General features: G+C 33.0%; 1 protein-coding gene across 1 annotated transcript in view; it reads right to left on the bottom strand.

The window, feature by feature from the left end:
- LOC111059468 (brain tumor protein) overlaps window positions 1–12,292 on the bottom strand; it is a 123,167-nt gene extending 110,875 nt beyond the window's left edge. The window contains exons 1-2 of the mRNA XM_039439272.1: window positions 12,103–12,292; window positions 10,553–10,623 (exon numbers count right to left, since the gene is read on the bottom strand). Coding sequence (XP_039295206.1) covers window positions 10,553–10,590 — 38 coding nt within the window. The 5' untranslated portion in view covers window positions 10,591–10,623; window positions 12,103–12,292. The remainder of the gene's footprint in view (window positions 1–10,552; window positions 10,624–12,102) is intronic.
- Between the last annotated feature and the right edge of the window lie 4,518 nt (window positions 12,293–16,810).

Here is a 16,810-nt window from a genome sequence, read left to right as displayed (position 1 = left end):
TATTTAATAATTCTACATTGTTAAAAGACGATCTGGCAACAGAGCAAAGCGATAAAGAAATAGCGCAATCCGCTTTGTTGAATGATAGACAAGGATAGCAATACCATTGCTAATCAAACTCTGTCATTATAACTTGGACCTCACTATTGTCATCATTGCTAATCGTAAACATCTAAACTTTCCCATTCAACGTATCCTGACACTTGAAAGTGAATCTATTCTCAAGTGAAATCCACGACAGTCAGCATTCCTGGTATATAACATCAACACTTTCCTATTCACCCAATCCTGACACTTGAAAGTGAATCAATTTTGTAGAGATATCCACTCTAGTCATCATTACTAACAGATACCGTCAACGCTTTCCCCATGCAACACATGCTGACAGATTGCAGTGAATCTGGTTGCGATGAGAGGGAGAGCGACCTTGCAGCTGTGTAGAGTTGAGGGCACACACTCAAGTACGCGCATGCGCACAGCCAAGCTGAACAAAGACGTCCTTGACATCGTGGTGTGCTCTGTGGGCTCTGGTCAGCCACCTCGGACTCAAGGGGGCCTTCACTTGGTCAGCAACCTCGGCTGAGGGGGCCTTCAGAAGGGGGCACACTACCCATACTGCGCCCGGGGACAGTCAGTCTCCCCGTATACAACAGTAAGATTCACTAGGATATCAAGAACTGGTCAAAATAGGAACTAGAGACCCACCGGTCAAAAAACTAGATACTAGATGAACTGACAACTTGACGAACTGACTAGTGAATCCTCCTATTTGGTTCAGTATCTATTTGAACTGAACTGAAGTGGTCAAAAATGGCACTTGATGAACTCAGACACTCCACACAGTATTTCTCTGTGGACAATACCAGAAATAGAAATTAACTATAGTTTTTTAATTTGATATTTTAAACTCACCTTTTATTATTATTATTCTACAACTTGAGACCATTACAATATCCCAAATTGGTGAATCTGTTGGGGCCCACGTCTGTTTCTTGTGGATCAGTCATCGTCATCCAGACAACGGGTCTGCGTACCAATACCCTATGACATAGTGCTATTAAACACAATCACCATCAGATTATTGTAACTGTTGCTTTTGTAATATCTAGTATATTATCAATTTACTATATTATCTATTTAAAAAACGTCAATCCTTATTAACGTGAATGTTTACAAAAATCTGAATCATTCCTCGGAATCTTCCAAACGTATTGGCAATCCGAAGAACTAGTCTTCATACACAGACCTCAGGTCCATGTGAAGATCATTCCTGAATAAAAGCACTGTCGGTTCACGACTCTTCCCTGATGAGTTATGAATCTCAATCATGATTAAAATACTAGGATGAAGATTTTTGAGGACCACTTTCTATTTGATTTAATTTTAATTTTTTTGTGTTTTTATTGTACAAAAATATTATTCTTATGTATGAGTTCTTGTAAGAGTATGTAGAACTGACAGCAGATTGTAAATCATTCTGTTTTACTTTTTTTTTGTGTAGTTGAGAAGTTGATATTGTGGTAATTATTCATATTGAATGAAAAAGACTAAGAAATTGTCAAAAAACCACTGATTTATTGATAATTAGAAAGACCGGTTTCGGTTATTACACCATTGTCATCTCTGATAAACTGAAACGAACTGAAGTTTATCAGAGATTGACAATGGTGTAATAACCGAAACCGGTCTTTCTAATTATCAATAAATCAGTGGTTTTTGACAATTTCTTAGTGTTTTTCATTCATATTGTTTTGTTTTTTATGAGGAATAAATAACTTTTTGAATTGGATTAATATTAAAAAGTTTTCAAGAGGGTACTATGGTATTATTTTATAAATAGAAAATCAAGTAGCCCTGAATATATATGTTTAAAAAACTATAGTGAGATTCTCTTGGACTGTCAACATTCTTCATTGAGAAAATGTATTTCTTCAATACAGAATACAGATACATAATTTGATACAAGTAGTAATAATTGTTCTTTTACTTTTATTTGAATCAATTCCCTATTCAAAGTTCTTCATTGAGAAAATGTATTTCTTCAATACAGAATACAGATACATAATTTGATACAAGTAGTAATAATTGTTCTTTTACTTTTATTTGAATCAATTCTCTATTCAAAGTTCTTCATTGAGAAAATGTATTTCTTCAATACAGAATACAGATACGGTACATCATTGATAGTAATAATTGTTCTTTTACTTTTATTTGAATCAATTCTCTATTCAAAGTTCTTCATTGAGAAAATGTATTTCTTCAATACAGAATACAGATACATAATTTGATACAAGTAGTAATAATTGTTCTTTTACTTTCATTTGAACTAATTCTCTATTCAAAGTTCTTCATTGAGAAAATGTATTTCTTCAATACAGAATACAGATACGGTACATCATTGATAGTAATAATTGTTCTTTTACTTTTATTTGAACCAATTCTCTATTCAAAGTTCTTCATTGAGAAAATGTATTTCTTCAATACAGAATACAGATACATAATTTGATACAAGTAGTAATAATTGTTCTTTTACTTTTATTTGAACCAATTCTCTATTCAAAGTTCTTCATTGAGAAAAATGTATTTCTTCAATACAGAATACAGATACGGTACATCATTTGATAGTAATAATTGTTCTTTTACTTTTATTTGAACCAATTCTCTATTCAAAGTTCTTCATGTAAAAAAATGTATTTCTTCAATACAGAATACAGATACATAATTTGATACAAGTAGTAATAATTGTTCTTTTACTTTTATTTGAACCAATTCTCTATGTTCTTCATTGAAAAACAATGTATTTCTTCAATACAGATACATATTTGATAGTAATAATTGTTCTTTTACTTTTATTTGAACCAATTCTCTATTCATTGAGAAGTTCTTCATTGAAAAAAAATGCATTTCTTCAATACAGAATACAGATACATAATTTGATACAAGTAGTAATAATTGTTCTTTTACTTTTATTTGAATCAATTCCCTATTCAAAGTTCTTCATTGAGAAAAATGTATTTCTTCAATGTTTCTAAATCTCATTTTAATCTGTAATTCATCTTCAACTGTTTTTCTTGTACATCTGAATATTCTTCAAGCAACTCTCCGTTTCTCCATAAGTTATTTTTCTACATACTTTATTCATCCCTCCCACATACTTTCACCTATTCTTCTCTTCTTCTACTTCATCTCCTCCTCCTTATTCTCAATCTGAATCTGATTCTCCTCCTCCTCCTCCTCCTCATTATTCTCAATCTTCTATATTCTTTTCTTCTTCTACTTCTCCTCCTTATTCCTACGTCACTTCTCAATCTTCTATTATGTTATTCTTATCATATTATGCTAATATTATTCTCCTCATTTTTCATTCCCTTTCACTCAACTCCCTTTAACACTAACCCGACTCTAAAAAAACACTAAGAAAACTAAACATGTAGAGGACACATTATAAGAATTTTTTTGAAAATAACTATTGTATGTAATAGTAGCCTAATTCATCTAATGTTTTCTGTGATTGATGTGGTAGTCTTTTAGTTTCTTTTTTTTGGGGGGGGGGAAATAAACATTTATTTATTAACAGATGGAATCAAAGTGGAAGTTGCATTTATTCAAATGCTAATTAATTTCCATCTAGCTCTTTACCCTGTTGTCAATATTTGCAGTAGCAGAAGTCTTCGGGTGATTTACAGCATTTATATTATAAATTTGTATCTGAATTATAAATTTTTACTAATTTCATTATAAAAAACTTTAATCCCATATCAGTGAATGAAGTTTGTAAATAGTAATTAAAACACGCAACAAGCAACCGATAGCTTATACCCCAACACAATCATATCATTTATAGTGGGGTGTATATTTATTCATTGAATTATATTTGTCTATTAAGAAATTATTCAATGCACAAAAATTCATTGTTTAAATTATTTTTTTTTAATTTAATTGAGATTTTCGTTTAATAATGATAATTATTTATTTATTTAATACTTCTCCTCATTTTTCAACCTCCTCTTCCTCCTTACATCCAACTTCTTTCCCCACTACTCTGCCTCTTCTAATCTACTTTAACACTCTATCTATTCTCCTCATCATTTTCTACCTCCTTATATCAACACCCTTTCCCACCATTTCAACTCTACTTATTTTCCTTTTTCTTTTTCTCCACTCACGACCGTCTCGAGCCAGCCTGCTCGCTGGAGCGGAGCAACGATTCCAACAGAATGTTCGAGGTCTGTGTCTCACCCTCCTCCTCCTCCTCCTCCTCCTCCTCCTCCTCTCTGAAGAAGTATTCAACTCGCCTACTCCTACGATCTTCTACCGACCGAACCGACCTCTGACAATTACCCAACAATATACTGCAGCTGGTGGAATTCTCTTAGCTGCTTGCTAACAGAGTTGATATCGTCGAAAGTTCTAGAATTTATTCTGGACTGTAGTATATAGTCTTGGTAACTTATAACAAGCGTCGAGAGTTGGTATGGGCAGCAACGCAATACTCCTTGGATGAGTATATAACTAGTTGAGAATATTCTAATAATAAGATCTTCAATGAAATTTTGCATTAGGGACAGTTAACTTGCAATTTAGTATTATTGAGAATATTTTGAATCCGTTTTTGAACTACAGTATTTTTATCAACACTACGATCTTTGAATACTAGTAGTTCTGTGAACAGTAGACCTCACGCAGTATTCTCATCCACAAGTACCTGATTGAAACTATAGACCTTATGGAAATACAGCAATAGACTTGCTTCTCCACACATCTGTGTAATCACTTATCAGCTGATTTATGATGAATAATTCTATAGTCTGATTTTTACTCTAATATTGGCGTATGGAGGAGGCTCCTTTTTCCTTTTATATTATCCTTGAAATGCAAAATTTCCAAAAACCTTGTATATACGTCGACGCGCAATTAAAAAAGGAACATACCTGTCAAATTTCATGAAAATCTATTACCGCGTTTCGCCGTAAATGCGCAACATATAAACATTAAGAGAAATGCCAAACCGTCGACTTGAATCTTAGACCTCACTTCGCTCGGTCAATTAGTTATTAAAACTAGTACTCACTGTGGAGCAGCACTCACACTCACACTAGCACTCACAGTGTTGAGAATTGATTCTAAAAATCCGAAAGCGCTCCGCATTGAGTACGAGTTTTAATAACTAATATTCAAAGATATTAGATTGTAGTGACGTTTAAAAATAGTTCTAAAACGGATTATTACTTGAAGTTCGTCATGGATAATGAAATAGATGAGTAATATTTTGAAGTTAATATTGTAATTTGAAATTTTCAAAATCAAGTACTCACTCAAATCAATCTTTGATCTCGGACTAGTAGAAGCAATTATATGTAATGTTCCTGAATTTATTATTTATTTATATTATTTATTGAATCATAGATTCACAGGTACAATATCATTCTCAACTCAATATGAACGATTAGGAAAGGAGCAACAGGCTCAAAGCCCAAAACTGTTCCTTTCCCAAATTTAGATAGAAATAGGTTATGTTTAGCACTTCATAATTCATTATGGAACTGAATAATCCAGAACCTCATTAGAGAAAATGGAATCCAACAGGTGAAGCTGACAATATTGCACCGGGACTAGTTTCAACCCCAACTGTCAACAAACGGCACTTACACACAATCACTAAAACTAGTTGAATAACATCACTAAATCTAGTTTAATAACATCAACCCATCCCATTAAACCAGAACTGACAGTTTCAAGTGAATCTTCTCACTACTGTATCCACCATCTTGACAGGAGTGTAGCAAGTTACAGAACCAGGGCAGCCAATATTGACAATTATTTCATAACCCCATCAGGGCGACAACGGATGCTGACAGTTTGAAGTGACCAGAATTACCAACTGTCCAAGCCTGACATCTGACTCCTGTCATCTGAATGCCCCCTGGGAGTTGGAGCATCCCTTAACAAGTCTTGCAGCCCCTCAATTATTGCTGACGGGCCGAATTTCAACAGCTTACCACCTCGCTGACCGACAAGACAGACTGGTTTACTTAGATTTTGTGCTGTGTCAACAACTTTCATGGCAGGTTGTACCATAGAGTAAAGATACTGTTTAATTAGAATATTTGTCTCTGGTTCTACTAAGTTTATGAATTTAACAAACTTTGTAAATAATTTACAAACTTTGCACATTTATTTATTCAATTATTTTTAAAAGAAAATCCCAATTGAATGCTGTAAATCACCCCTAAGACTTCTGCTACTGCAAATATTGACAACAGGGTAAACAGCTAGATGGAAATTCGATTAGCGCTACTATACAAAAATTATTCGGCCTGTAAGCCAGGATAAAATGACCTACAATTTTGTGTAGTAGCGCTCATCGAATTTCCATCTAGCTGTTTACCCTGTTGTCAATATTTGCAGTAGCATACGTCTTCCGGTGATTCACAGCATTTAATTGAGATTTTCTTTTAATAATTATTATTCATTAATTACAATTTTAACAAATGCAACTTCTAATTTATTTCCAACTTTGTAAATGTAACTGAAATAGTTTTTGTAGTAATCTTAAACTAAAACTTAATAAGTTTTAGTTTGTAATCAAGTTTGAAATTTAATGAAATAATTTCATAAATACTATGAAATATTCAATTAGGAATCTAGTCTTAGTTCTTGAGATACAGTGATGCACAGTCACTTCTCGGACTGGAATCTGAGTTTAAGTAAATTGAAGTCGTGACAAGTTTATAAATTTCACATCATTACAAAACTATGATTGTGGTCTTTCTTGAGATGTATTGACTATTTAATATTGAAATATGAGTTTATGAATGATGTAGAAAATTCAACTAATTAGTTCAGTAAATTTTCAGACAGAGAATCAAGAATTTCCTGCATTTTGATAACATTTACTAGCTTTTCTACTCATCAGCTCAGTTTTTTCAATAACACGAATGATAAATAAAACTTGATGAGATGTGTAGAATGAATAATATTGATGTTCAGGTACTTCTCCATGATTAAAAAACTCAGTTTTCAGACAGAGAATCAAGAATTTCCTTCATTTTGATAACATTTACAAGATTTTCTGCTCCTAGCTCTGTTTTTTCGATAACACAAATGATGAATAAAACTTGATGAGATGTGTAGAATGAATAATATTGATGTTCAGGTACTTCTCCATAATCAAAAAACTCAGTTTTTGTTGTCTTATCCACTTCATTAAATTGACTTGCCAAACTACTGCAAGTCTGTTTAATAAAGTGGACTTGAGAATAAAAACTGTGTTTTTTCAAATAAGAACTTGAATAAGAGTAGTTGATATGATGTCAAGATAGGACATAGCAATCACTCTGGTCAATGTTCACCATATTTAAATGAAGGATCGTTCATAAGAAGTCAAAATACCTGAAACCATCACTTTGGTCAATTTTCATAGGCCTACAGGGTCCTATGTGACCTGAAACTTGACACTTTTCCCAACAGAAATTACGATTAGCAACAACAAACCTCTATCAATTTTTCTACACGGAAGTCAATTCAAATTACAACGGACACCGAGGAGAACAAAGAGAGAAGACTAAAAAGGAAACAAGAGAAAGAGAGATTGAGAAGAAGGAGAGAAAGAGAAAGAACGAAACTGAGTGAATAGGTTACCTAATTACCTTGAAGCCTTATTAAAAAGCAATTTGAAGCCATCAAACAAAGGTGACAATGGATTCCCTTTTTATTATTATCAAGCGCCACAGTGCATTGTCAAAGGTAGAGAGCTACCGCCTTCCTGATCAGGTCCAGGACTATCATTTTTCATTCACTGCCATCTGTAACCTTATCACAACAACCAAATACGCCAACCCGCTTCCGATTCGTCCAATCTTTGCAACTGTTTTGACTTCAAATTACCCTAATTTTTACTTCAAAATTATAGAAATGTCTTCTCGTTTCACGAAAATAATACACCTTTAAAATTCTGAAAATTCCAAACATAAAGAAAATATCTTTCTTCTTTAGGTCTACTTTTAATATAAATAAAAATATAAATCTTAGTACCCTTTTAAATTATTTTGTCACGACATGTTTCGGCTTTTTGTGTAGTTGAGAAGTTGATATTGTGGTAATTATTCATATTGAATGAAAAAGACTAAGAAATTGTCAAAAAACCACAGATTTATTGATACTTAGAAAGACCGGTTTCGGTTATTACACCATTGTCAATCTCTGATAAACTTAATCTTCTAATATTTTATCTTTTTATAATCTTTCGGTTTCGGTTATTACACCATTGTCAATCTCTGATAAACTTCATCTTCTAATATTTTATCTTTTTATAATCTTTATAAAGTTTCGGTTTCGGTTATTACACCATTGTCAATCTCTGATAAACTTTATCTTCTAATATTTTATCTTTTTATAATCTTTATAAAGTTTCGGTTTCGGTTATTACACCATTGTCAATCTCTGATAAACTTTATCTTCTAATATTTTATCTTTTTATAATCTTTATAAAGTTTATCAGAGATTGACAATGGTGTAATAACCGAAACCGGTCTTTCTAAGTATCAATAAATCTGTGGTTTTTTGACAATTTCTTAGTCTTTTTCATTCAACATGTTTCGGTTACTAATGCCATTTTCCAAAAATTTTCAAAAATAATTTTTCAAAATTATATATTATATATATATATATATATAATATATATTATATATATATATATATATATGCGTATGGCGGGAGGGAAGAAAACGATCATAAATAACATTATTTACACTGTATGAAGTGCTGTCATAATAATAATAAAATGAAACAATATTATAAGAATGAATTTTCTAAAAAAAATTCTAGTAATTAACATGTAGTGACAGAATAATTTAAAAGGGTACTAAGATTTATAATAATTATATTTTATTTATAAAGAAAATGTCAATGTCCAAAGAAAATTATCAAAGACTTGAACCCCATTACAGACCCATTTGAAAACATACAAATACAATTTTCCTTCAAAAACGACGAAATAATATGATTTATGTTGCCGTGAAGGCGGTTGATATTCCAAAGCAGTGGAGTGATGCTTGGGGGTGGGAAGTGGAGGTCTTTTGAAGACAACTACAAAGGGGTGTCAGGGGGTACAAGGGGGGTTGGGGAGGGATTTGTCAGTCGATCCATCTCCATTAGTGTAACAGGCAACAGGGTTCACCCCCCCCCCCCCACAACAACAACTAGGAATCACAAAGGGAATTTCATAAATAAGTAACAGATTGCTTCCGTTAAGCCAGAGATTAACTTGGGAAACTTTCTTCAACGTTTTTATCTGAATTCAGAGTTCTTTCAAATTTGGAAACTGTATTCTAACGCTGGCTTATTTCTAGCACATCAAATAGTTTCAAATTCATTTATTTTTAAGCAATATGGGAGCATACGGAAAGAAGCAAATAATTAAATGAAAATGACTTGATGTTGAACAAATGTTGACAGTATCAAATCGTTTTCATTTAATATGGAAATTTACCACAACATTACCTTCAAAACAAAACAGTAAGAAAAATCCCAAGAATCTCTCTCTAATCAGGAAGATTACAATAGTAATAATAGTTTCTCTATAATATGATAGAAAGAAATAGAATTGATTAAGAAAAAATACAAATTATGAACAAAAAATACCAACTTATGTTAGCACAAATTAAATATATGAGAGAGAAACTAAAAAACTATGGGAAGAATGCAAAGCTGCGTTTACACCCAAAGTTACATTTATTACATTCCTTAATCACAACATCAAATTAATGATTGGGAGAGAATCAACAGGATAAACCCAAAACTGTTCCTCTCCCTAATTTTGATAAAAATAGTCCAAATGAGGTTATGAAAACACTTTTATAAAGATCACAAAAATTTACAGTCCAAATAAACATTATACTAAAAATTTTGTATCTCGGTTGATCAGAAAGATGAAACAAATTATTATTACACTTGAAAATGCATTAATAAATTGAAAAATATTAAAAAACTTGATAAATTTGAAGTTATTGACAAAATGTTCATGTTTCCGTCCTTATAGATTATATTAGATCGAACATAACTTATCATACACATGATGAGCATTATGTGTTTGTCAAGCTCCATTTAATCTAATAGAATCTATAAGGACGGAAAAAAACGTTTTGTCAATAAGTTTGGTGTAAACGCAGCTTTAGACAGTTCATTTGAGCCAGATAGTTTTTTCTTGAAAAGTTGAAGAGTTCAACAGAGGAAATCATTTGCAAGAATATCTTCTCAGAATATTATGTCTACAAACCACCAATGAAAGATTAAATCTAAGTGAAAGATTAGTTCACAAGATGTCAGAAAATGAGTACTGAACAAAAATAATTCCAGTTCATTAAAATTAACATGGCTTGAGAAAAAAAGGCTAGTGGAAATTGAGTATAACTGGATAGCTTAGAATAGGGTATGCTAAACAGAAGTGACATTTCAAAATAGAGGACATCAGATTTATCTTTATTGACTAGAAAATCAAACAAATAATCTGAATAATTTAGACAAAAAATTAAATTAAAATAAAATAGTTTACCTGATGGATGATGATGTGCAACTAATAAGACTCAACATCTAGGAGGCATAAACTTCCACAAAAAAATCAGCCTGAAAGATGGCGAAAATTGTCCAAGTCAGTTATAATATAACAAACATTGTTTGAGCATGATGCACAAGATATTAAATTGTTATATAGACAAAGCAATGTGAACAAAAGTCAATTTTATTGTAATAGCCTAAGTATCCCAAGGTCCATAGTAAACTTACAGCATACTGTAGGTATACAGCTATGCCAGCAATTTTTATGAAAATCAGGATTTCCCATAAAAAATCAATAGGCTATTTCAATAGCAATTTTTAGCATAATTCTCAGTAATGCCTACTAGCTAGGCCTACATTCAGAGTAAAATTCAATGTAGGCCTACTGTGCTAGCATTATAGCCTACAACCTTCAAGCTTTAGAACGTTCTTTTTAAAGATTTAATATGATCTTTGCTGAAAAATAGAAAACAGACAGCCTGCCATTTTGATAGAAGTAGAAAACTATTAGATATTAGATTTTTGTTTATATATAAACATTAAAGAAAATCAAATAGAAATAGAAAATCATTATAATGTACAGAAGGCCTATTTCAAAGTTTTAAATGAAGGCTATGAATGTAAATAAACACCGTGAGTTTTTCATTCCAAGCCTAGTAAATTTTTAAAATTTAAAAACATTATGAAGAAAGTAGGCTACATAATTACAAAATAAGCTACTCTTGTAAGGTAGTAAGAATTAATATAAGATAGTTGAAAGCAATCATTCAAGCAAAGACTGGAAGACTATAGCCTATAGCAACAAAAGCCTAACTCAACTGTAAATCATAACTTGAAATAACTGATTCAACATTAGATATGGTTTGTATGAATAAATAGAATTGATATATTCAACAAAATTATAAACAAGGAAGTTTAATTCATTCTATTAAACTATGAGTATTTTAATGCACGTGTAGACTACTACAGGCTAGGCTTGCATATCGGTCTTAACGTAGGCCTATACAAAATATAAAATAAGTACGGTAGACTACCATTGAATTAACTCATCAATCCAAATTATTTATAAAGTACATTGATTACAATTTATTCAAGTTACGATGAGACAAGATGGAAAATGCATAATGCATGTTAGAAAATGTATGAAGTCAACTTAGACTAGTGGGGGATAGCATCTCTGGCTTGTAAACAGTTAGTATAAAAAGCAGAGAGTTTCCTTAGAACAGATTCAAGGAATTGCTTGAAACTTCAATAATTTAATAGTAATCTAACACTGAAAGCAGCTAGCCTAGGCAAATATCTTATTCGATGCATGGCATCATAATTCAAGTAGAAATAACTCGACACACGTGATTTGTAAATGTGTATGAGATTATAATTACTAGCGTATTATGCGACTGAATTCAAGTTATTGATATTTAAAAAAGAAATAGGACAATAAAGGTTTGAAAAATAAAATAAATATTTAAAATAAGGTTTTTGGCGGTAACGCTCACGCTACATCAAGAACAAAGACAAACGTAATGAACTAACTTTGTGCACACTCACCTAAGTTTATTGACGTTTCGCTGTTAATAACAAAATGTAAAACACGTAACAGTATTCCAGAATTTCAAAAACAGTTAACACTTTAAATAATTAGCAACAGAATCATCGGAGATTTGACTAGATACAATTGCAACGACGGACACGAGACTACTGTGGTTGAACCGGCCTGGGGTGGACATAACCTTTCAATACAACAAAGAACAGGCTGATGGAGTCGTTATGCCGCATGGGGGAGACACTAGCGCTAGCTGCCACTAGCGGTGGCTACCGTAACTATCCCATCACTCCCGCGAAATAACAAAAAGAAGTCAGCGACTGGTCCGTCTAGTTTCATTCCACTATAAATAATTTAATTCATTCTAATTCATCTCCTCAACCGTCTCTCCAACTGGAGCCCTTCACTAAGTCACTGACAATCAATTAGTCCTCAAGATATCCCCGTCAAATTAGTCACATTATGAAAGATTGAAGCTAGACAAAGCTGTTCCTCTCACTGCAACGACCTATGACATTCGAACGCGGCAATAAATTACTGAACCGACAATAAAAACTGGGATCTAGGCTGTGTTTCCGTTCGTTTAGCTCCCACAAATTATTTCTACGGGGAATTTGTGGTCGACGCACGATAAAAAACTAAAACAAACTACTACTGTCTAGCTTTTCTAGCACTAGACGTGTTGATAGAGACAACATAGCTTCAGCATTGTGGACTGAAAATTTATGAACTAACTCTTATCATACATTTACATTTTTTATGATCCACACTATAAGGAAAAATAGGCTATTTCCTGGAATAAATTATAATTATGACGAAACATAATAATGATAAATTCTGTAAATAACTATTGCTCTGATAATGTCATACATTTCAAGTCATGAATCACAAATTTTAAATGGTTTATCTGAATTTGATCAATTAATTTTAACTAGACCAATGCTTGATCTCTTTGATTCACAAAATAAATAATAAGAAAAATATGAGGGAATAAAATATCAAGAACCAATAAAATGGAGTATTAAATTGCATAGCTGATAATTCAGTCATTAATGTGTAGGAGTTTGGTTATTCATATGTAGGTCCTCTTGAACTGTAACATATAACAAGTGAAGAATTTGTAAATTTATGTATAAATAATAATAGGGAATAAATAATAATGTAACTTTCATAATTTCCATCCAGGATTAATCAATTAATGTAATTGAACATGAAGGCATCAGGAGAAAAATTCTAGACATTTAAAGAAGGTTCCAAATGTTTGTAACTAACTTGGATACTGACAATAACTTATGTGATTTCCAGGTTTTGACAGCAACATATTGAATAATTGTGCTTTTTTGGGAAAATTAAGTTATTCAGTTCCTATCGAATGATTGATCGTGTCAGTAATATGGGACTACTAAGGATTTATGACTGAGATACTACATTATAAAACTGCAGAAATAGATGGCCTGATTCCAAAGATTTTCCTCTTAAATAATCTGTACAGTATTTACTCCAGACTGAGTTATTTGATTTTAATTTCCATGTCAATACTTCATCACAATATCAATCCCAAAGTAATTGTATCATAGAGCAAGCATACGCAAGCTTCCTAAATACTTATTCTATGGATGTAGCCTACTGATAAACTTGTAATCCCTTACAATACATTTCATAATTATAAATATTTTCAAGATCAATTTCCCAAACTAATGAAACTTAACATATGGCTACAGTATTCCATTTTTGTCCTCTGACAAAGACCAGCTCTACAAATGGAGAGTATAATCGATATTCTATGCTTTGTTGTTGTTATAAGTAAAAACAGTGTCGTAACAAAAGGGGGAGTTCCAGGTTACAACCTCCCCCCCATGAGCCCGAAAGTGACGCCCAAAAATCCAATATAACACCACCCCCCCCCTTCATGAAACTCCTCTAGGTGAAGTCTATAGGGGACCCAAAAGTTTTGGTCAAAACTTTGGTCAAACCCTATTCAAAAATTCTGTGTAAAAATCGGTAATTCTTATTGAATACAATTTCCTTTATATGAAACTATTCACTAATATCTAGTCGTTTTCATTAAAATATATGTTTTGTGTTATTATATTCTCCAAAAAACGAACAACTTGTAAAATCAAAATTTCAATTCATCAATGCAGCACATACAGGATCCAGATATCTCTCCCAGGATCAACAAGTATCCAGCATTTTTAACTTTGAAAATTACTTATAATATCTAGTCGTTTTCATTAAAATGTATGTTTTATGTTATTTTATATTCTCCAAAAAACGAACAACTTAGTGTAAAAGCAAAATTTCAAATCATCAATGCAACACAGGATCCAAAAATCTCTCACTGACTCAACAAGTAGCCAGCATTTTCAGCTTTGAAAATTACTAATATCTAGTAGTTTCCATTGAAATTTATGTTTTATGTAATCTCCAAAAAACGAACAACTTGTAAAAAAAAAAATTTCAAATCATCAATGCAGCACAGAATCCATAAATCTCCCACAGACTCAACAAGTAGTCAACATTTTCAACTTGAAAATTACTTATAATATCTAGTACTTTACATAAAAATGTATGTTTCATGTTATGTTATATCCTCCAAAAAACGAACAAATTGTAAAAGCAAAATTTCAAATCATCAATTCAACACAGAATCCAGAAATCTCCCAGACTCAACAAGTAGCCAGCATTTTCAACTTTAAAAATTCCTAATTTCACAGAATCCTCGCACTTGCACATATACGCCCATCACAATCAACATCTTTTTTGCACTCGGGCAGGCATCGTTACTCTGCTTTGCATAATAATGCTCCAGTTGCCGGACTGGAGCATGGAAATCCATCAAATCCGGGCGCTAACCAGAGAGAAATGGGAGAGAGATGGTAGAGAGATGGAGAGAGATGGAAGAGAAGGAGATAGATGATAGAGTGATGGAGAGAGAAGGAGAGAGATGATAGAGAGATGGAAGAGATATGGAATTGCATGGAATTGAGTCTGCAGTTTCCACAGGTTGCTTTCGCGAACGTTTGCGTGCGTGTGCGCGCGCATCAAACTACCCTTGAGCGTTTCCACCCTCTCGTGGACCGGAAGTTGGTCGAGAACAACCGGAAGTACGGCCAGGGACTGAGCTCGGGGACAGATGAGCTCTTCCTCTATGCCAGCACACCTAACCTAACTTCCCTCACCCAACCTAACCTATTCTCTCTCACCTCTCAACCTTGCACTGTCTTATTTTACATACATTTCTGTAGTGGGATTCCCTTCAAACTGTCAGAATTTCTTATGAATAATATCAATGCTTCCCATTCATACAATGCTGACAGTTTAAACTGTAGTCCACCACCCTAGCCTTCTAAGATATCCCTGTCTAGCCTTCTTCCTACCCAATCTAACCTAACCTTCATCTTCTCTTCCTCCTTCCACTTTCTCCTTCCCCTCCTCTTCCTCCTCAACCTTAAATTCCTCCTCCTTGTCCTCATAATGTCTTAATTTACCCAATGTCTTTAATAACGCAATAATGAGTTCTAATTGGAATTTTTAGAATAAGCGAGTAATGAGCGTAAATTACAACTTATTGGAATAATATATCGGTCACTTTCAATGTCACTACTACTGTATTTGGGAATCCAGAAGTCACCTCCACAGGTCACTGGAATGTCTCATATCTAAGCTTCCTGTGTCTGATGGTTCTCTCTCTTTCTGTGTCACATCATGCATACTCAATGACAGACGCTCACATGTATGTGTCACAATGCCTGCTGCTTGCTTATACATAGGTGTGTGCGACAGTGAATGCTGCATATACATGTATGTGTGTGAGATAGTGACAGTGAATGCAATATGTACGCGTGTGTGACAATGACAGTGAATTCTTGACAGCCGTCTGTGTTCCTTTGGCACAAAGCTGGATGGTATTGAACTACTCGGCGATATCAATACTTCTGAGTATATGAGTCAGTTGTTCCTTCCTCAATCATTTATATGATTTGTGTTTGATTCCACTCAGCTCGGTCGAGCGAGTATTATGAACAGTCCCACTAGAGCTAATGAGAGGAATATTTTCAAATAATGTGGGAGTCCACATTGCAACCCGGTCTTACAACATATAATGTAGGATATCTGATATTTCAAAATAAGATTCTCCCAAATCACTTCATACATTTCTGTTTATTTTCGTTTTAAAACTTTATTTTTCGCTCAACATTATTTATTTGAGCCCATTTCAATGACTAAATGATTATTTTGGTGAGTTTGTTGCTTCAATTGATAACATTTAAAACACATGTTAAAATCATCTGTGGGATGATAACTCTCAAAATGGAATATTTCCTACAATAAAATTAAAGTGAATCTACTTTTCTGACTTGAATAATAAATTGTTATAAACTTACTCTCCCAACTTCAATATGAGATCTCACAGCCCTGAATGACAAAGATCAGTAAATCATCTATAGGTGATAACCAAATGGAACAACATAAGCATGATTTTATCTCAGGTCTCAAGTAAAATAAAAGATCGGTCTCAAATCCCAGCTTTACCCACTCTTGAACACTTAGTGCCGGTTGAACATCAGCCGGTTAAATTTTAATCGTGATTAATTCCACCCGAGCCAATCAGAGAAACCATCTTATCAAGAAGGCCTTCTCTGATTGGTTCTCGTGAAATTAATCATGTAAAATTTAAAATTAATCAGTTCAAAATTCAACCGGCTGTTG

This window comes from Nilaparvata lugens, chromosome 12, assembly GCF_014356525.2.
Source record: "Nilaparvata lugens isolate BPH chromosome 12, ASM1435652v1, whole genome shotgun sequence".
Taxonomy (NCBI): Eukaryota; Metazoa; Arthropoda; class Insecta; order Hemiptera; family Delphacidae; genus Nilaparvata; species Nilaparvata lugens.
This window is presented reverse-complemented; position numbering and strand designations above follow the sequence as displayed.